Below are 21,367 nucleotides of genomic sequence, written 5' to 3' on the forward strand. Positions count from 1 at the left end.
TGCCTCAAAAAATTTAATATATATATATATATATATATATATATATATATATTTAAAATTGGATCATCCGATTTTTTTAAAAAATAAAGGTATATATATTATATGTTTTATCCTAGTTTTTAAAAATCAAGGGTAAAACAATAATTTTCATAATACATTATAAAATATAATTTATTATACTATCTATAACTAATTTTTAAAATATCAAGTCCAAATAATAAATTTTTATAAATATTTTTTCTTAAAATATATATTTTTTAAAACTATTAGTAGTGATTTGTAAAAAAAATTGATATTTAAAAAATAATAAATAATAAAATAAAATAAAAAAAATACAAAATAAAATACAAAAAATAAAAGGGAAGAGAGAGAGAGAGAGAGTAGAAGATGAAGAATTTCATAGTGGGAGGAAAAGTTTTGAAAACATTTTCAAAAAAGTTGAAAACATAAAAATCTTGTTTTCTGTTTTTTTGGAAACATGAGGATTGTTGCCAAAATTTCTGAATGCCAAACATGTTTTTTTAGTTTTGTTTCCAAAATATGAAATTGAATTCAAAAAAAAAAAAAATTGGCAACAATACCAAATGACCCTAACTTTTTCTTAAAAAAAATTAATATGAGCCCCACACACCACAACTCGCCGCCTCTCTCAATATATATATATATATATATATATATTCTGGGCTGTTTTTTTTGTATATCATAATTTATATACTATGGTTTTTTTTAGGTAAACTACATATTTAGTCACTAAACTATTCGTGTTTTACTAATCTGGTCACTAACCAAAAAAAAAATTTCAATTGGGTCACTAACGTTAGTATTTCATTCCAATCAAGTCACTCGCCACAACCCCGTTACCCTGATGCTGAGCTGGCGCGCCATGTCACCTGACACGTGTTAGACTTTTTGTTGGGTTGTTGAAGTGGCATTCCACTTTGGCATTGAGCTTCACGTGATGATTTGACTGGCCACAAACTCATCATACTTTCCCCTTTTCCTTAGCGGAAAAATGAAAAGGGTTCAAGGTTGCTCTTTCCTTATTTGATCTTGGCCCTTGCTGTTTAGGGTTTAGGGTTTAGGAGATCGCAAGAAGTTCAGGGTTTCTCTAACGAGGGTTTCATGGCGGATGGAGGACGATGTCGAAGTTGAGCTCCAAGATGTCCAAGGTATTGATCCCAATCGCAAGAAATCTCCAGGTTCTCAGTGTACTTCTTTTTGGAAGAATGTTAGGGTTCTTGACACGAATACAATGGACTTTTAGTCACTTAAGGGTTTATGAGTTCATTCCTGAATGATCGTTGTAGGGTTTAATTCGCTTTTCTTGAATGTTTTTGTGGTTCTTGATCATATTCTCTTTTTGATTGAAATTGATCCAATGTTATGGTAATTTGTATCTTTCTATCATATTTATTTGATTTCTTGATGAATTTTTGGGTTGTTGATGTGGTTTCTTGCTTCTGAGTGGGTTGTTGCTGAAGTGGAATGTCAGTCAACATCCCAACAATAAGTCTGACATGTGTCAGGTGACGTGGCGCGCCAACTCAGCATCAGGATAACAGCGTTGTGGCGAGTGACTTGATTGGAATGAAATGCTAACGTTAGTGACCCAATTGAATTTTTTTTTGTTTAGTGACCAGATTAGGAAAATACGAATAGTTTAGTGACTAAATATATAGTTTACCTTTTTTTTCCTTCTTTAGGGTTTTTGTAACAATACATATAAATATATAGGGTAAATTACAAAATTAGTCACTAAACTATCCACCAGTTCCTATTTTGGTCACTAAACAAAAAACAAAATTCTATTTTGGTCACTAAACTTATAAATTGCTTTCAATTTGGTCACTGAAGCCAATGCCGTTAACGGCTATCTGACGTAGCTTAGCCATGTCAGCAAACTTCACCACGTCAGCACAACAATTAAAAAAACCTATCTTTCTTACTTTCTTACTAGTGGATAGTTCAGTGACTAATTTTGTAATTTACCAAATATATATGGTATAGATTATTAATGGTTGTTTTTTTCCGTTTCTTTAAGGGTTTCTTTTTGGTTTTTTGTTATTAGCATATAATATTATACGTTTAATAACTTATTATTATTTTTTAAAAAAAATTTGGGCTTTTTTTAAATGATAGACTATAGTATATATTATATACACTATATGTATATATATATATATTATATACCATATGTGATTTTGTTTTTTTTGTAAGTGACCATATATGAAAAAAAAACAACCCCGAAGTGGGATGGAGAATCTCTCCCCATTCACTCCCCTATATTGAGTAGAGATTTTTCATCCACATCCTGAATTGAGTACTAATATAATATAAAAATCAATATGAAAAATCAATAGCAAAACATCATGATATTATTTTAAAAATAATAATGATAATAAAAATAAAAGCTTAACATAATAATAACAATAACAACCAGAGTTAAATACAAGCCAATTAAAATATAAAACTTTAACCAGACAAATCTATAAAAATTTAAAAATAAAACCTTAACAAAATGGATAAATAAACATTAATATTTTAATGCACATACTACAAAATATATTTATAATTAATAAGTTAATTATTTATCTTTTGACTTTTTTTATTAAATTAGTTGGAAATCCTATTTGGTGGGGAGTGCTTTCGTGTCTCCACTGAGATTTCTTTCTTCCCCACGTTGATCTGAGGAAAATTAAATATCACCCGTATAAAAGCGGATCCCTATAGAGCCACTCTATGTCCATTCCTACTCCCAAAGAAGCTCGATCACTCCCTTAAATTTAATTTATGGATCCGCTAATTTAGAGGGAGAGAGCCGTGCAGTGTATGGACTGTGGTGTGAGTGATGGAGTGAGATAACAATGATAATAATCATATATTGGATAAAAACTAAAAGTGTAAAAAGCGGTAAGACGTAAGTTGCAACTCAACATCAGTTGAATTTAAGGGGGTGTTGGAAATAATGAGTGGAATAATGATAATATCACATCAACTAAAAGTGTGGTACATTGATTTCCATTTGAACTATTATAGGCCAACCATTTAGCAGTTCTCATTGATACAAATGTAGATGGGTGGAGCTTTTGATGTATATAGAATGATTGGCATGGATTGGATTGGGTTTAATCACCGTACAAGTCCTTATAATTGTGTATTTTTTGTCTTTTTAGTTTTTTTAATATTTTAAGGTATAATTTAGTTCTCATATTTAGTCGAGTTGGATTGTTCTAGTCCACTTCAATATTTGTAAGTACAATTAAATCCTTACAATTTACACTTGCCCATCTACACTACAGACTAGAATGACCCAACTCAACTAAATATAAGGACTTAATTGTACTTAAAAATATTGCAAAGACTAAAGGGACAGAAAATACACAATTATAGGGATATGTACAACAATTAAACCATTAGATTATGATTTGAATTCTTCCCAAGGGGCATTATACTTTTGATTGCTTTTTATTGCTTGAATTCTTCAAAGTTCAAATTATAATCTTTATGTAATCTTGGGCTGGCTCCATAATAATATCCATGGAGTTTTTAAAAAAAAAAACATTTAAATTGCACAAATCTTAATAGGTATCATAATATCATAATAGATTGTTTTATTTTTTTCATTAAAATAATTTTTAAGAATAATAAAAAGGTAAAATCCATAGTTAGTTCCTTTACTGCAATCACCCCGTCTTTTTAATTCTTCTATTACAAAAGTTATTAATTTCATCATCTACGTTTTTTTTTCAAATTTGCCAAATCAAGGCCTTGTTTGGGTTGGCTTCTTAAAAAAGTACTTTTTTTAAGTTTAGTATAAGTGCTTTTGAAAAAAGTGTTTTTCCAGAGTAAGTTAAGCACTTTTTTTTATATTTTGTGTTGGTATTAGTTTTTTTTTAAAAGCAGAAGCTATAAAAATAAGCTAAAAATAGCTTTTTTCAGAAGCTGCTCATGATTAGCTTTTGAAATAAAAAACTATTTTTCAGTTTTTTTTTACAACTTCTGTTTTTGCAGAAAAGCCAATACAAACAACTTTTTTTAAACACAGAAGTGCTTAACTTATAAAAAAGCACTTCTGGGTTTTCCAAAAACTGATCCAAACAAGCCCCAAATCCCTCAGCCTCAGCTTTCCCATTAGATCCTGTTGACATAGCTTAAAATATTAACAAAAATTACTAAAATACTATAAAATTTATTAAAAAATTTATAAAAATTTATTAAAAATCATTAAAAAATTATTAAAAAATGCTAAAAAAATATTAAAAACTATAATTTTTTTTAGAAAATTTAAATATAAAAAATATTAAAATTATTAAAATTGTGAAAATTATTAATAAAAATTGAAGGACTACCACTTACCATGCCATGTGTTGCAACGCCATTTTAGATCGGATATGGAAACTTCCCAAACACGAAAACCTAAATTAACTTATATCCTATCTTCTCCAACTCTAATCTCGATCTTTTTTTAAACATGTATGGTTGTTCAAGATTGGGTGATAAAAAAAAAGAATAATTAACACTTTTTATTTTTTTTAGTATTTTTTATAATGTTTAATATTTTTCATAAAAATAATTATAAAAACAAGTAATGCTTTTCAATGCTTTTTCTAAATTTTTATAATTTATTTTTTATAAAAAATAAAAGTATTAACAATCATAAAGAAAAATATTTTTAAAAAAACATGAAAAACTAGTTGATTATTTTTTTATAACCCTCCTGACTAGTGCCATGTGGCTAGAAAAGATACTAAATGAGCTTGGAGTAGATAGACTAGGAAGTTAATTTAAGGTTTTGAGTTTAGGGAATTTCATCAAAATGATAACATGGTACATGGTAGTCCTTTGATTTTTTTTAAAATAATTTTTACAGGAAATTACCAAAAAAACCTTTAAGTTTGTAATATTAAGAAAAACACCCCCTTAATTTGGCAATCTCTAAAAACCTCTTCTTTTTAAACTCAATGTTTTTCAAACCCCAAAGCATGTAACGGTGGTTAATGGAGTTATTTTTAAATTTTATGGACAAAATTGCCCCTTGCATGGAAAGTGGTGACACTGCAATCATTTCGGCGATTTCAGAGGAAGCGGGGGGTTTTTCTTAGGGTAATCCCAAGAGACGACTTCACTGGAGCCGCATACTTGTTTTTTCTCAACTCGCCTCTTCAGCTTTTCTTTTCGGTTGGGCATCCTTGTCTCGAAGTTCTTCTTCGCTTTCCAACATTGTCTCGAAGAAGAATTCTCGCTCAAGTATTCGACATTTCATCATTTTGCAGTGTGAGGTATTGAGCCGAGGTGGATGCCGTTGAAGAAGTTCTGTTTATGGTTTTTTTTATAAACGATTATGTTAGAAAAAGAGATTTTTTGGGTTTTGTTTTGTGGTTCTGTTTTAATTGGATGATAGTGAAGTCTGTAGGGAGATTTATCGAATAGGGTTTTGTTTTCGTTTTCATTTTCGCCTAGGGTTTTGTACACGATCAAACGAGATTTTGCAAGACCCCGAGGATGCTGTGCTACGATGAAAATACTTACCGGAAGCAAGCGACTATAGAAGCCATATTATCATCGCTCGAAGGAGAGGAGTAATAAATCATGAGTCTCTGTTTAAATATCAAACTTTTATATTTAAAAACTGTGATTTAGTGTTTACACTATTAGTTATTGTTTAAATATTTTGGATATCGTTTAAAAACATATGTAAACCATTTAAACATGTAAGTTAACTGTTTAAAACTATTTGTTATTTATTAAATTGAATGCTTTCACTGATATTGTGTTGTTAATCTACTTTAGTTTCCTGAGCTGGTCACGGCAAATGCTGATAAAGATGAAGAAATCTTCATTCGGGCCATCCGTTGGGGGATGCTATTGCTCTCGAGCCACTGGCGCGAAGGCAGGATGAGAGGCCATCCTCGCACGAATTCCTCGGCGCCGGAGAAGCCCCGTACTACCTCGCCCGGCCCAAACACCCCCTTCCCCGACGGCAACATCCCCTCCTACCAGAACAACCCCCCATTGCAACAGCCCTTGACAGCTACGGCCTCCCTTTGGCGACAATGTCGCAGGCGTGCCAGGTACTGATGACCGAGTTTCCTCGGCTTGTTGCTCGGGTGGAGGCATTGGAAGAACAAGCACAATCAAATGCGTCGTCCTTACAAACATGCAGTTTATCGAACAACTACTCACAGGTGAAAAGCTACCGCTACCGCAAGCGGGCCGCTACCACAAGGGGGCGTCCCTTACTAGCGCTTCAAATATGTTACCCGCATATTTAAGGAAGGGAGAATAGTCGGCAATACTGAGAAAGGGGGATTCCTCGACTGGGGTGAAAAAAGATTAATATGTAATTATGTAAAACAGAATTACCGTGTAAATAACATTGTATCTCATTTAAATATAATTGATTTTGTTTAAATATCATTGTCATTGTTTAATTTCTAGGTTTCTCTGTTTAAACAACATTGTCTCGCTGTGTAAATATCATTTTTTGTTGTTTCTCAAAATGTTTAAGTAAAACGTTAAGAGAGAATGTCTCTGTTTAAATATCAAAAGTTGACACTCAAATAAGTTTGTTTCTTTTAAAATATTTGTTCGTTTACAATGCCTAGTCGGACGTCGGACACTTGCGACTCGATCCATTTTCGTCTATTAAGATCATCGATACAACGACCAACATGAAGATCTCGGCTTTCCTCAACAAGTATCTCTACCTTTGAATGTATGTATGTTCGGGAATAAGTAAGTCTCCCATTTGTTTGCTTGCTCACGGCGGTTGCATAACATGGGTATCGACTTGAACCTGTACAACGTAGAACACGAACACTTAAACAAGGTTTTGCAAAGACACTGATATTTAAATAGAAAAAAATATTTTTAAACGAAAACAATTACAAATTAAATGAAAATTCAGATAGTTAAACATAGACAATGATGTTTGCACAGTAAGGAAAAGCTTTTAAATGATAAGAACAAGTCTTAAGTGTTAAATATCAACTCCGTTTTAAAGGATGTGTCATGGTCATCCTCCTCTGGAGAATACTCCGTAATCAAGCAATGAGTGAAAACCTTCTTTTTCTGACCAAGTCGAAATGCCTGCTTAATTGCTTGCCCGTCATTGCTTATCCTTCAGGTAATAACGCGAGCTTTCCGACTTGAACAGGAAAAGATAGTTTAACTTATTGCGTAATTGCAGCTGATTGATTCTCTAGAAGAAGATGATCATGACACATCCTTTAAGATAGAGTTGATTTCAAAAATGTGGTCTGACTGAAGCGAATATTCTGGACACATGAAGAAGAAACTCATCTGAGAAGAAGCAAAGGAGGAGGAGGAGGAGGAGGGGGTGTCCAGGGGAAGGGGTTTTCCTTACCATTTTATGGTGCGAAGTCCACAAGCTGGTTGACGCTTCAGATTTAAGGAAAAAAAGGGAAACGCACGGGGGACCAAGCTTGACTGATAATGAGTAAAAATAAATATGCTTCCGATATTTACGTTAAATTTTAGAAAATTTAATGGCGTTATTAATTCTTGTGCGCGGGATACCATAAACTTGCCATCTGCGGCATGAGGTGGGACCGGAGCGCTGGAAGAATCCAAATTCCTGCCAACACTTCAGTTTAAACGAAAACGATCAATATTTTAAACATAGAAATTAAGTGTTTAAATGATAAATTACAAATTTAACGGTTAAGTCAAATATTTAAATAGAGACAAAATAAATTCAACAGAGAAGACAATGTTTAAATGGAAATGTAATATATTTAAACAGAGACAGGCATAGTTAAACAATAATTAACTTATACAACTAGATAAACATAAAAGAGAAGAACTTTACAACCAAAGGAACTCATTTTCAGTAGGATTCGACAACGGCACATTGTCTGCTCAACAACAAGATCAACTACAGCGCATTTGAAGATGGAGTACACATGACACATCCATTGGAAGTCAACTTCGTTTTCTATTGGACAAACCATTTTATATCAATCGGGTGTGATAAACTTCACCCTGACACAAGAAACTTCGAGACCCCATCGCTCACATATCTCAGCTAACATAGATTCCCAAGAAGTCAGCGTCGTGAACGTTAGCACTCATCATCCCCGTTGTATCTAGTAATATCACAAAAACTCTCCATAATAAATCTGCATTTTTATAATACTCCCTCCCTCCCGCAGAATGATCAAGTGAGAGCAACGAAGAAATTCTCACCTTATCAGGAAACCGGCATAACTCAAATCGAACAAACCAAATTAGGAGAAGAAGAATAAGAAGATGTGATGAGCCTTCTAAACTTTGTTTGACAAAAGCAAACAAAAAGGAAAAAAAAACACAAAATTGTATGTATAAAGGTCGGACATAATGTGATTGGGTGGTTTTTTTTCCCACCATTTTCAAGGGCAAAAATGAAATTTCATAATATGGACCCATTTGAAGTGGACGGCAGGGGGTAAAAGGGAACTTAAACAATAACGGAAGAGTTGCCTAGGGTTTGCCAAATTTGGAGGAGCTTTTTAGAAATATTTAAAATTCACGAGGGGTAAACAATAATTTTTCCTAATTTTTATAAGTTTAATAATTTTTAATAATTTTATTTTTTGTATTTCAAAAAATTTTAATAATTTTTATATTTTTATAATTTTAATATTTATATATATTAATATTTTTTATATAATTTTTAAATTTTTGTTTAAATTTTTTTATAACATTTTAATAATTTCTATTAATATTTGAAATTACATTAGCATGAATTTAATTTTTTAAATTAAAAAATAGAGGGATAAAATTAGTAACTTTTGTAGAAGACCAAAATAACATGACTATAATAAAGGTCTCAGCGATTTCGCCATGGTAAAAATGTAAAATAGAATTCTACCGATTTTGCGGATTTTTGTGTTCTTTTCATTAATTTTATTTTTTAGAGTTTATCGATATTTAAGAATTTTTATTTTAAAAAAAATAAAATATTGGCCCAAGCCCGGGGCAGGCGGCCCGTGCGAGCCCGGACTGGCCCAATTGACACCATATTTAATTAAAAGATGACCTCCAATCCCGTTCACCGCTGAGCTTATCTCTCTACATCTCCGGCCGCCGCCGCCGCACGGAGCCTCTCCTGGCCGCTGCTGCTCTCTCCTCTCCAGTGCCCAATCGCCGTCATCTCCAACTCATTGCGGCTCCCGAGCATCGACCACTGGTGGTACTTCGTCACCCTTTCCTCATCCTTTGCTTCATTCTCGTTCCTCTTTTAGGATTTTATCTAAATATTGGTTTTTTTCTTTCTTTTTTTGATTGATTTGGATGGTGAAATTCTATTCGGCTTGCTTGAAATCATGTTTGAGTGGAGTTGTTGAATTTGGACATCTATCTTGCTTGTTTTGATCTGGGGTTTGTGAAAATTTTGGTCTTAGGGTTTGTTTTTTACTTTGGTTTTATATCTTTGAGGATACTGGACTATTTTCTTTGATTTGTTCCATTATAATATTATATCCTTCTTCGCCTTTATTCTATGGTTTAAGAATATGAGAACTTGAAAGAGTATCTCAAGGTTAATAGATTTGCTACACCAGAAGGAGGGCAAAATTCTTGTATACATGATAGTGTGTTGCATCAAAACCATTGAGTCTGTGCCTTGGATCATTGATATAATATAACAATGTCTTTTTTTTTTCTTTAATACTTTGCTGTTAGTGACATTATAACTTATATTGTTCCACGAGCTGGGTTGTGCCTTCTGTTTTAAAATGTGGAAAAATTAAAACAACCATAAGCAGGAGGCTTTGTCAAATTATTAATTTGGTATTTGATTCCAATTCCATGTTTGCACCCAATTTACGGCTTTGCAAATGATATCTCAGTGAGCTTGCTAATTTTCTACTCAAGGGGTGGGTAGGTATGGGGACGCGGGAGGTATATGAGGAGAAGCTCAGAAGTGGGAATCTCCATTATGATCCAACTATCAAACCTGGGCTTGGCTCTGCACGGTGCCCCCGCTGCCTTTCGCTAGTCGATCCCAACTCGGTCTCAATTCTTACTCTCTCTGTTTGTTTGTGATTTCTGATGACTTAGTTGTTTCTTATTCTTTTGTGTGGAAGTTTTTGGTGTTAATCAGCAAGATTTTCCTTTCCTTTTTTTTTTTAAATGAATTGATAATTTTGTCATGCAGGGAAGTGCGGGGTGGACAATTACTTCAGTACTTCATGATGCAACTGCTGTGGTTTGTTGAAAATTCTGTTTTTCTTTCTAAACAGATATTTGTTTAATAAAGCTTATTTATTGTGTTGTAATTCGGTAGGCGGGGTCAGGAGCTGCTGCTATGCTAAGTGCTGTTCATGGTTTCAATACAGGTGCAGTGTACTTGTGTGTGTGTGTGTGTGTGTGGTTAATTTGGGTCTCTAGTTATTATTTGTGATGTTTTCTTTTTGGTTTGGCAACAGGGATTCCATTAGTTCAGAAACATGTGAAAGGACCCAAGTGGCTTCAAATGCTAATAGGGGTAATGCTGCTTTCAAAATTTCTGCATAATGTATATTGTGTGTTAGTGCCTGATCTGAACTGGCATTTGTTTTGGTTGATTATTGAAATTTCTCACCAGATTAATTTTTCTGTCTTTAATATAAAACCCTCAATTGGCAAATACTTGTCATAGATCATCTCACAAATGTGAATGGATGCTGTGCCAACTATAAGATGTGTTGCTTTTAGAACTTCCCTCTGAAATTTTCTAAACCACTTTGTTTATGTAAGATGGGATGAAAATTTGAAGAGGAATTTCTCTTAGAAATAATAGAAGGGCAATCAAACCATAGACAAGTCTCTTGAAGATTAACAAATTAGTTTCACACTTTTCAATTTTGGATATTAATTATACATTTTGCTTGAATTATCTTGTGGTTTACTACTCTGAAAGTGACCTGCGTATGGTTTGATTGTCATTCTCTTAATATTTTCTAAGAGGTGTTTCTCTTAGAATTTTTGTCCCATATAGTGATTCTTTTGGAACTTATCCTGGTGTTATAGTTTTTGCTGTATGCCAGATCTGAATCGGTATTAGTTTGGGTTTATTTTTTAAATTGCTCTCCAGATAGATTTTTCTATATCCACTTTAAAAACATTCTCAACATTCAGAAGAAATACTGAAATTAGAGTATGGTTATCTCCTGGCATGAAGGTCATTGTGAGAAAAAGAGTAGTTGAATTTTCAGTTCTGTAGCTTAGGGAAATAGAATTGCTCATGAGAACAGATCATGTGTCAAATATAAAAAGAAAAGATTAGATACAAAGGAGTGGAGAACTGATGCATGTGAAGAGCATGGGAGACCACGATGTGCCTTTCATATATATATATATATATATTGGCAAATCTAGAATGTCAAAACACCTATTTTGTACAAGATAAGATCTTTTAATTGTTCCTGATAAAAGTGATGCTGTGCTTGCATTTGTTTGTTTATTAGTGGCCGATTTGGCAAGATTTTTTTGTCCACAACCAGAGCAAGATGTGGCAGGGCAGGATTTAGTTTACAAAATGTACTATTTTCAATTATTCTTGACATCTCATCTAAAGCTTGTCTACTGTTTTTAATGAGCATTGAAATGAACATGTATGGCTGGCAACTTTTATGAATATATCCCAGTTTTTTAGAGTAATATTAGACAAAATTGGTGGAACTTTTGTTACCATTTTATGTACATGGTGCAGACTTGATGCTCATAGTATGTTTCTTGTTCCTTGTTTCTCTGAATTCTTGATGTTTGTCCAAATATCAGAAAACATTTGTGAAATTTCCTCACTCTTTGTTGTAGTTTTGATGAAATAGATTTTAATCCAGAATAAGCCTTGCCTGCTATTCATTAAACAGTATTTTGTTTTGATATGATCATTACTGAAACCTATGCATGACCGCATTTTTCAAGTTTCAATTATTATTTATGTATATTATCTTCTCTTTTGTACAGGTTCCTCCATTGCTTGTCTTTTCTGGAGTTAGTGCTGCATTTGGTGGTATGACTTGGCGTTTATTCTTAAAATGATACCTCATCTTTACCTTCAAGTACAAAACCATCAATAAGTGGAGCACTTTTATGCTTCAAATGTTATTAATCACACGGTTCACTAACAAAGTTTGTATTTCTACAATTGCATGATGGTTGCATAGGTTTACTAGAAAATATTACCGTTATATAAAACTTCCATTTATTGAAGGCTGGAATCTGTTTTGATCAAGTGAGAAACTAAGCAGTCAAGTTTAGCAGATCATCTGGAGATAAAATGATTTTATTTTATTTTCATCTTTTAAAATGCAAGAAATAAAATATATAACCAGCAAGATATCATGTGCGCTATCATTTATTGAGATCTAAGTTGTTTCTTTCTTCAACAAGCACACCATTTTGTTTGTTTACTGTGCTATAAACTTTTTTTTTTTTTTTCATTTATGATGTACAGGTTATGCTGTTCCGAAATTTGCTCAGCTTTCAGTGACATCTTATTATACTGCCTCAAACACAGCTCAGCGTGCGATATCACAAGTCACTAGATACATCGAAGACAAACATTCTTGTCATGCGTTGAATGAAAAATCAAGATGAACTCATTGTTGCTTCATCCTTAACAATCAGACACTGCAAGGGAAACATTTCTCGCAGATGCATAGGAGTTGCAGGCCATCTACTGATCTTAAATTCTAGTTGTTTGTTTGGTATACTTTTTCAACATCATAGTATACGTAGCTATATATATATATATATATATATATATATATATTGAAGATACAACTACGTTCCAAATCAAATTTGATATGTATTCAGGACTCCAAAATAAATGGGGTAGTGAGACCTCAATATTTCTGTGCATTTTTTTTGTGGGACTTTAGAAGTTAGATTATGTGCTGCTTTGAGGATTTTCTTGCAGGTAATAAAAATTTGTTTTGGTCATGTTTGACATTGAAAGGAAAAGGTAACCTTTTTGTTTGGAGTATATCAAAAAGATATTAATTTTCTACAGGCACTGGTTAATTAATTGCATTGTGTTTTCTTGGGTGTAACTTATAAAATCTTTGTTAAAAATTTCGTAACGTTTTATGATAACTGCAAATATTTGTGGTTAAACAAATGTCTTTTAATGATAAATAAGTAAATAAATTTAATTGAATTGTTTATATTGGGATTATGAGGAAACTAAAAGCTGTATGAGTTTTGGTATGTTAAAGTTTGGTTCAGCATTATTTTAATTGAGTCGGTGCTCAGTAATCGAGTCGGATCCTGAGTTGAGTCTACTTTGAACTTCAGTTGTCAAGCTCAGGCTGGGTTCAGGTTCAATTAGCTATCAATTAGCTATAGTAATTTAACTACCATAAGAAAGCTATAATAAGTTAATAACCAAAGGAACCGTTCTTAATTTTAGCGAGTTAGACTTTCACAAATTTTATATATGTAAATTATATAGAGGAAAAGTTTATTAAGAACTAGCATAAAGACCCGCACTTATACTGCGGGTTAAATTGAGCAGTGATAATAATATGGTCTGTCTTTTATTTATTATTTTTTTACTATTATTATTTATTGAAGACAAACAAATCTTTCTGTCAATGAATTGTATGAAAAAATATCATAAATAATTGAAAAGAAATAGTAATTCAAGTAAAAAAAATATTTAAATACAGAAAAGATCCTAATGATACTTAAGAAGTATATATTATGTAAATTTTTTTATTATCTCTTATATTTATTACATATCAAATAAAGCAAAAATTAGTTGGTATAAAATTTCCATGTCTCTTAAAATGGATGGTATCATCTCGATCTCTCAATTATTAGCTAAAATTCTATAAATCCTAATTAGAAATATATTGACATCAATATCTTATATTTAAGTATTAAAGAGTTCTTTGATATGGAATAAATATTAGAGTCAATAAATATATAAATGATTTTTTTCATAAATTAGATTCAATAAAGATAAATAATATTTAATAAAAAGAAAAATTAGCATGCATGGATTGTATTTTAATATAAATACACATATGAATATTTTACATAAGTAGGTTTTAAGATTATATTGAAGAAAATTAAAACATTGTAATAATTGATAAAATACTTAAAAAAAACATATTTGCATTTTCCATGAAGATAATAATAATAAAAATATCTATAATTACTTTTCATAGCTTTCAATATTCTTCTTCTATGCATTTAAAATAGTACAAACCAAATACCAACTAACTCAAATTTTATATTAAAATTCAAGCAAACATTTGTAATTTTTTTAAAAAGAGAAGATAGTGTTTCAACTCTTAGGGGGTGTTTGGATGCCAAGATTGGAGTGAGAGTGAGGGGGGAGTGGTTGTAAGCCCTTGTTTAAGCATACATCAATGGGAATGAGGGTGGATTGTGGAGGGAGTGAGACTCGGGTGAGTCTCACTCCCCAAGAATTGGGCGGACCGGCCAATCCTGGACATAGAAATGATATATATGCCCCTAGGTTAAAGACCCATATTCTCTCTGTGAGAACCAAGCTTCACCATTCTCATCTTCGCCGACCTCTCATCTTCAACCACGATCACTCTCTGGAAACCGCACAGTTCCGATTGGAGGAGAGAACGGAAAACTCGACGGAGAAGGTTTGTTATTGTTCGGATTGTTGTTCTTCGGGTTGCTGTTCTTCGGATTGTAGGAGAAGGTGTTGTATCCATGGTTTGACTTGTGATTATCAGGATTGTAGGATTAACAAGTGTTGAATCCATGGTTTGAGAAGTTGTGGAAGCAGTTTGGGATTGCACAGGTTTTGTGAGGTGATCCTCAATTGGTTCAAGAGAATCCTTGATCGTCCGTGGTATTCTTTCTGGTCCTCTTGCTCTAAACCTTATTTATTTTTAATCACAACATCTTTATGGTTTTGGAGGAATGGGCTATTCGATGTCTAATGTTTCTTTGCTCTTCATCTTTATGGTTCTGGTCCGATGCTTACTTTATCATTTTTTGTGTTTAGTGTTATTTCCAAATTCCACTGGCGGGTAACAACAACAATGCCTCTGTAAATCTTGAAAAAGAGCAGGTATTTATGTCTACTGCCATCATCCATCTGCACCAAATAATAATTTAATCAAGTTTGTTTTGGTTTAATCAGGAGTTATTAGGCAATGACTTGAATGAATAATAAATACTTTTTTTTTCCAAGTTCTTTTGATGTTATGTCTCTAAATAAATTGTTTACAATATTCAACTAGAGATGCTTTGATAATGTATTATGTTTACAATATTCAACCAGAGATGCTTTTCCAAATTCTTCGTCATTGATTTTTACTTTGTATAATGTTGCCATTTAATTATTAATGTGAGATTATTCTTTTGTATATCTAGTGAGTGATTTATATGAGTTCTGAAGTGGGGATTTATTTTTGTATTTATTTTTCCCAGTGTGTGTAGAATGATGTATTCATTTTTTTTTTCTTTTAAAAAGTTCTACTGGCCTATAATTCTGATTATGACATTACTGTGTTGACCATCATGACATAGTTATTATTATTATTTTTAGTATACTTGCTATCTTTCATGCTTCTTCTTTTGAATTGTATTTCACTATAGTATGGCTCAAAGTGGTTTTTCTATCTTCATTCATTAGCAATTATGAAAAGAAGACGTCATTAAGGCTTTTATCTTATTTTTGATATCTTTGAATAATGGCACTGTTAGCTTAGAAGCCATTCATTAGCACTTATGAATGAAAAAGACTTCATCAAAAACTTACATCACTCTTCTTTATCCAAAATAATTACGTTGAACATTACATATATATATATATTGACAGTCTAACAAAAATATATATATATATATATATATAATTTTCAGGATGTAATATGAAGAGTCATATATATATATATATTTATATGAAGAGTCAGATATTGGAATATGCCCTCACTTTGTTAGACTGTCAAATGCCAAGAAAGTAATATATATATATATATATATATCTAAAGTTAGAATAGATTCTATGGAAATTTTTTGTGGCATATGGCTTAATTTTTTGTTTTGAAATTTTCAAGGAAGGATAGCCGGCTTTACATCAATAATTTGCCTAGTCCAATTCCTCAGTCACTAACCAGTATCCAAGACCTCCAGCGATGTAAGTACAATCTCTTTCACTATTTTTGTCTATTATTTATATCTAACACGTTACCACTTGTTATAAAAATAAATATATGCCCTTGCATTTAAATTCTTATACTTCATTAATTATTTGTGATACCAATCTCTAGGTCCACATTAAACTTAGTTAATTAGTTAAATAACCATTGTGATTAATAATTTTTTTTGTTTCATAATCCATAGCATCATAATATGACAAGGATTAAACAACTTCGGGTATACTGCGCAATGATCATATGCTACTTCTATGTACTAAGTGTCATGCTCACTACATTGGCAACAAATCAATGAAATAATAGACCAAGAATGATTGTTCATGACATTTCATCATCATCGACTAGACGCCGCAAACAACATGAGTACATCCACCGTTTAGTTTTCCAAAGTGACATTAAGTGCATCGACATGTTACGCATGGATCGACGTTGTTTTCATAGTTTGTGTCAATTGTTAACTACGACCGGTGGGTTACGAGGCACTTTAAATGTTGGTGTCCAAGAGATGATCGCGATGTTTTTGAACATTATAGCACATCATGCCAAGAATAGAGTGATTAAATTTGCCTTCCTCCGATCGGGCGAGACAGTTAGTTGGCATTTCCATGCTGTGTTGAAGTTAGTTATTCTTTGTCACTCTCCTCTTTTAAAGAAACCAGAACCTGTACCTGAAAACTCAAACGACTTTAGGTAGAAGTGGTTTAAGGTAATAATCTAGGTTCTTATGCTCTATTAGTCGTAGATGTTATGTGATTAATTGTTTTTTTTATTTAATGTAGAATTGTTTTGGAGCACTAGATGGAACACATATACGTGTGAATGTACCCAAAATTGATTGCGCACGATATAGATAGAGAAAATATGAAATTACTACAAATGTCCTCGCCGTCTGTAATCAAAATATGCAATTTATATATGTGTTGTCCGGATGGGAGGGTTTGGCATATGATGATCGGGTTCTTAGGGATGTAGTGACAAAGCCTAATGGATTGAAGGTTCCTGACGGTAAAAAACAAAAAAAATTTAGTTGCACAATCTCGTGACTTACTACTAATAAATGGCTTGTGAACCATTAGCTAATAAGAAAATTTTCTCTATCTTCTAGGTTTTTAATATTTGGTAGACGCTGGTTATGCAAATTGCCCTGGTTTCCTTGCGTCTTTTCGAGGACAACGCTACCATTTAAGTTCTTGGGCCGATGGGCATCAACCACTTACAACTCAAGAATTTTTCAACATGAAACATGCTAGCGCAAGAAACGTAATTGAGCGGACATTCGTACTTCTAAGAAGTCGCTGGAAAATCTTATCTAGCCCAAGTTTTTATAATATAGCCACTCAATGGCGTATCATTAATGCTTGTTGTTTGCTTCATAACTTCATCAGACAAGAAATGGTAGAAGATCCTGCAGAAGATAATGTTGGTGATGAAACCTTAGAAGAAAGCACAGCAGATGATACAGAAAACATTATGGCTGTTGAACCAACAGATGAATGGACACAATTTCGGCTTAACATGGCCTTGGATATGTTTAATGCTTCGCACTCAACTTGAGCATAATAAAATTGTTAATTACTTTATTGTAGTGGTTTGTATAGCATGATGGACACAATTTGTAATGCTATTGTTTGTATGAAGAACCAACAAGTACTTTGTCAATTATTTTGATATTTGTCTATTATTTCAATATTTTGTCTATAATTTATAATGCATCTATCATTTACACCTCAAGAATTTTGTCTTTTTTTTCTATTTTTTTCCTTTTGTTGTTTAGTATGGATGGAGATTCACAATCCAGGGGTAGGAGTCAAAGCAAACACTATTGGACCGTAGAGGAAGATAAAGCCTTGATTGATGCTTTAGTTGAGCTATCTACAAATCCATTGTGGCGGGCGAAAAATGGTTTTAGAAATGGGTACCTTACTCAATTAGAAAGAATGATGAAGGAAAAGATTCTAACGAGCACATGAAAGGCTGTGCCTAACATAGAGTCTCGGATTAAATTATTTAGAAGCAAAACCACTGCAATAGCCGATATATTGCAAATAAGTGGATTTGTTTGGAACTTCGAGATATGCACTATTGAATGTGAAAAAAGTGCATATGATGAGTATGTCAAGGTATGAATAATTTTATTTGGTAACATCTTACGCTACATGGTATTGTATTATTAACTTTATTTGCTTATACTATGTAGAATCATAAGAAGGAAGCCGATCTTTATGGAAAAGCTTTTCCTTTCTTCAATGATCTTGTTGCGGTCTTTGCAAGAGATAGAGCACATGGAAGTACAAGAGGTGATATTGGTGATGATGCCGATCAGAATTTACATGAGAATGTCACATTGGATGATGACACGGGCTTCTTTCAATTTGGAAGTGATGATGTTTGTATGGATACACAGGAACCCATTCTGAGTCCATCACCCATAGGATCAGAAACAAGTACTTCAAGAGTACGTCGGAAGAGGAAAAGTGTTGTGGACCAATCATCTGAGAAAATTCCACAAAATTTGAACCATTTTGTTGAAGTTATTGGTCCAGGATTTAAGACACTAGCTGATGTTGCTGCGCATAAAGTAGCCCGTGATGAGGCCTGTGAAGCCCGTGAGAAAGCACATTACGATGCTCTTGCTGAAATTGTCAAAATGAAGAACATGTTGCCACAAGTGCTTTTTGAGATTGATGGTCTATCTGAGGATGAGGCGTTGTTCATCTTACAGGTTCTTTATAACAACAATTCAATTTTTTCCATGATTTGTCTTAAAACTCTTTATAATTAAAGATATAATATTCATTCTTGTTTGCAGGTTTTGCCCAAAGATGACGACCAAATGAAAATTTTCTTCGAGTTACCTGACAACAAGAAGCTTCGTTTTTGTCATATATTGTTGTCACGATTGTCATTTAAAGCACCTAATATGTGACCTCATGAGTTGGCTTAATTTTGATTGGGTGGTGTTTCTTTTAAAATCTAGTGTCTTGTGTTAGGCAGTTTTTATGGATTGTATTGCAAGAACAATGTGTTTGTTTTAAAGTTTGTTTTTATGGATTGTATTGCAAGAATAATGTGTTTGTTTTGATGTTTGTTTTTATGGATTGTATTGAAGGACAATGTGGTTATTTTAAAGTTTGTTTTCAAGGATTGTATTGCAAGAACAATGTGTATTATTTAAAGTTTGTTTTTATGGATTGTATTGCAAGAGTAATGTGCTTGTTTTGAAGTTTGTTTTTATAGATTGTATTGCAAGGACAATGTGGTTATTTTAAAGTTTGTTTTTAAGGATTGTATTGCAAGAACAATGTGTTTGTTTTAAAGTTTTTGTTGATCATTGAATGTAGCAATGAGAAAGCTATGTTCTTGTTTGGTCCTTTGTAAGTGAAAGCTTATGTTGTTATTAGGAAATCAAAGCTTCTTCTTTGTGTCTGCTGAGAAACATGGTTATTCCATTGCCATATATGGCAAGAGAAAATAAAGAGATGGCAAGAAAAAATTTTCATATTATTATTATTTTCAATGTTATTACAAATATTTATTTTGATAATTAATTAGTTAAATTTTTTTTATGTGTTACACAAATATAATTAAAAATAACTCATTATAGTTAATACCATTAATTACTTGCTAATTAATAATATTAATATTTGAATATAATACTTATAATTAAATTATAGTATTATAAAATTAAATAGTTATTTCTTATAATTAATTAGTTACATTTTTTCAATGTTTTAAAAATTATAATTAAAAATAACTCATTATATTTAACACCATTAATTAATAGCTAATTAATGATATTAATATGTCATCCCAAAAATTAGAATGAAATTATAATAAAATTAAATGTTTATTTTTTATAATTAAAAAATATATATAACTAAAAATATCTCATTATTATATATACAATATTATTTATATGGATGAGGGACATAAGTGTCATTTTACCATATTTACTTTTTTTACTTTTTCAATTCCCAATAAATTACACTCTCCAAATCCTACCAACCAAACACATCCTTCATTCTCACTCCTCCTCAACAAACAAAAACAAAACAAAAGCAGTAATATCAAATATTGAATCCAAATTTAATTTTGGAAATTTTTTTGTTGAGTTATTCTTTTCTCTAGTCTCATAACTGTCATTAAAAAAATTAAATAAAAATCAAGGGTATACTTTCTTGAAATAAATTTTCTACTACTCCCTTTTATTATATTTTGAGATATTTTTTTTCATTTTTAGTAATTTAAAAAAAAAACATAGTTATCTTCAGATACATCATATCGATTCTAGATATGTTGGAGCTACAACTCAGGAGTTGATTTTAGCTCTAATTGATGTCCTGATTTTAGTGCAAAATCGACACAGGTTACTAAATCTTTTATGATGACAGTGATAAAAACGGAGGGAGTAGTCATGGCGGGTAAATTGCTTGAATATTAATATATACATACTATTATAAAAGATTTTTTTTCACTTTTAAATAGCATTAACAGTATTAAAAAGGCAAACCATCCAACCAATACTGGATGGCCAAATGGCCTCACACAAGACAACTTAGAATGGGAGATATTTAGGGGATAACTTTAAGAGTAAGTATATATATCCATTAAATAAGAATTCTACAATGATGAACAATGATCTAAGCTGATTTGACCCCAATTACAAATGTGATAAACAGTGATCACATCATTTGTATCATCATCTCAAGAATAACATTATAATCACAACAGTCCAAACTGATTTACACTTCCTCTAAAAAATTTTTTAAAATCAACTTAACCTATTAGTGTTGCCCAGTCTCTCTCTTCACCAATGTCTTTGTCTCTCTCTTCCATTTTCTCTCATTTTTTTAGAGTAATGCTATTGGTATGCAAACCTCATCCCCAATTCTCATCCCGAATGTCATTGACCCATGTGGATGACATGTCATGTACATTTAAAAAAATAAAATAAAACAAAAACATCAGAACCAACACACCAAGGTGGGGCATCCTACGTCCTCACCCACGTGGGCAATCCTTCATCTCGATTAACGCATGCCCTATCTTTTTCATTAGAACCAACACAATTTTCTCATCTTTTGTCTCCATTAACGCACACCCCAGCACCAACATCAGAACCAACCCAGTTTTCTCATTCTTTGTCTCCATTAACACACACCATATCTCCAACATCAGAACCAACCCACTTTTCTGGCTCCACCCCTACTTAGAACCGAATCTTGCTCTTG

The 21,367-nt window shown here is 32.2% G+C and overlaps 2 protein-coding genes and 1 long non-coding RNA gene across 8 annotated transcripts; all 3 read left to right on the forward strand.

The window, feature by feature from the left end:
• The first annotated feature begins 9,063 nt into the window (after window positions 1-9,063).
• On the forward strand, window positions 9,064-12,932 carry LOC120264937. Of its 6 annotated transcripts, none has more exons than XM_039273068.1 (7): window positions 9,064-9,193; window positions 9,852-10,014; window positions 10,160-10,210; window positions 10,289-10,340; window positions 10,431-10,489; window positions 11,953-11,998; window positions 12,443-12,932. In XM_039273068.1, exons 2-7 carry the CDS (start codon window positions 9,889-9,891, stop codon window positions 12,583-12,585), a joined length of 477 nt encoding a protein of 158 aa, XP_039129002.1. In that variant the 5' UTR covers window positions 9,064-9,193; window positions 9,852-9,888; the 3' UTR covers window positions 12,586-12,932. The 6 variants fall into 6 exon arrangements, with proteins under 6 accessions (XP_039129002.1, XP_039131295.1, XP_039130730.1 ...); XM_039275361.1 differs by having other exon boundaries at window positions 9,877-10,014; XM_039274796.1 differs by having other exon boundaries at window positions 9,887-10,014.
• Window positions 12,933-14,511: 1,579 nt separating this feature from the next.
• LOC120278205 lies at window positions 14,512-17,823 on the forward strand. The gene is made up of 5 exons (XR_005541580.1): window positions 14,512-14,615; window positions 14,709-14,827; window positions 14,984-15,049; window positions 16,038-16,117; window positions 17,242-17,823. It is a non-coding gene; the product is annotated as an uncharacterized LOC120278205 (long non-coding RNA).
• A 92-nt stretch (window positions 17,824-17,915) lies between these two features.
• On the forward strand, window positions 17,916-19,272 carry LOC120250068. Its single transcript, XM_039258866.1, has 4 exons — window positions 17,916-17,936; window positions 18,110-18,256; window positions 18,334-18,858; window positions 18,946-19,272. The coding sequence occupies exons 1-4, from the start codon at window positions 17,916-17,918 to the stop codon at window positions 19,060-19,062; spliced, it is 810 nt and encodes a 269-aa protein (XP_039114800.1). The 3' UTR covers window positions 19,063-19,272.
• The last annotated feature ends 2,095 nt before the right edge of the window (window positions 19,273-21,367 follow it).

The sequence above is a fragment of the Dioscorea cayenensis genome, chromosome 1, assembly GCF_009730915.1.
Source record: "Dioscorea cayenensis subsp. rotundata cultivar TDr96_F1 chromosome 1, TDr96_F1_v2_PseudoChromosome.rev07_lg8_w22 25.fasta, whole genome shotgun sequence".
Classification (NCBI taxonomy): domain Eukaryota; kingdom Viridiplantae; phylum Streptophyta; class Magnoliopsida; order Dioscoreales; family Dioscoreaceae; genus Dioscorea; species Dioscorea cayenensis.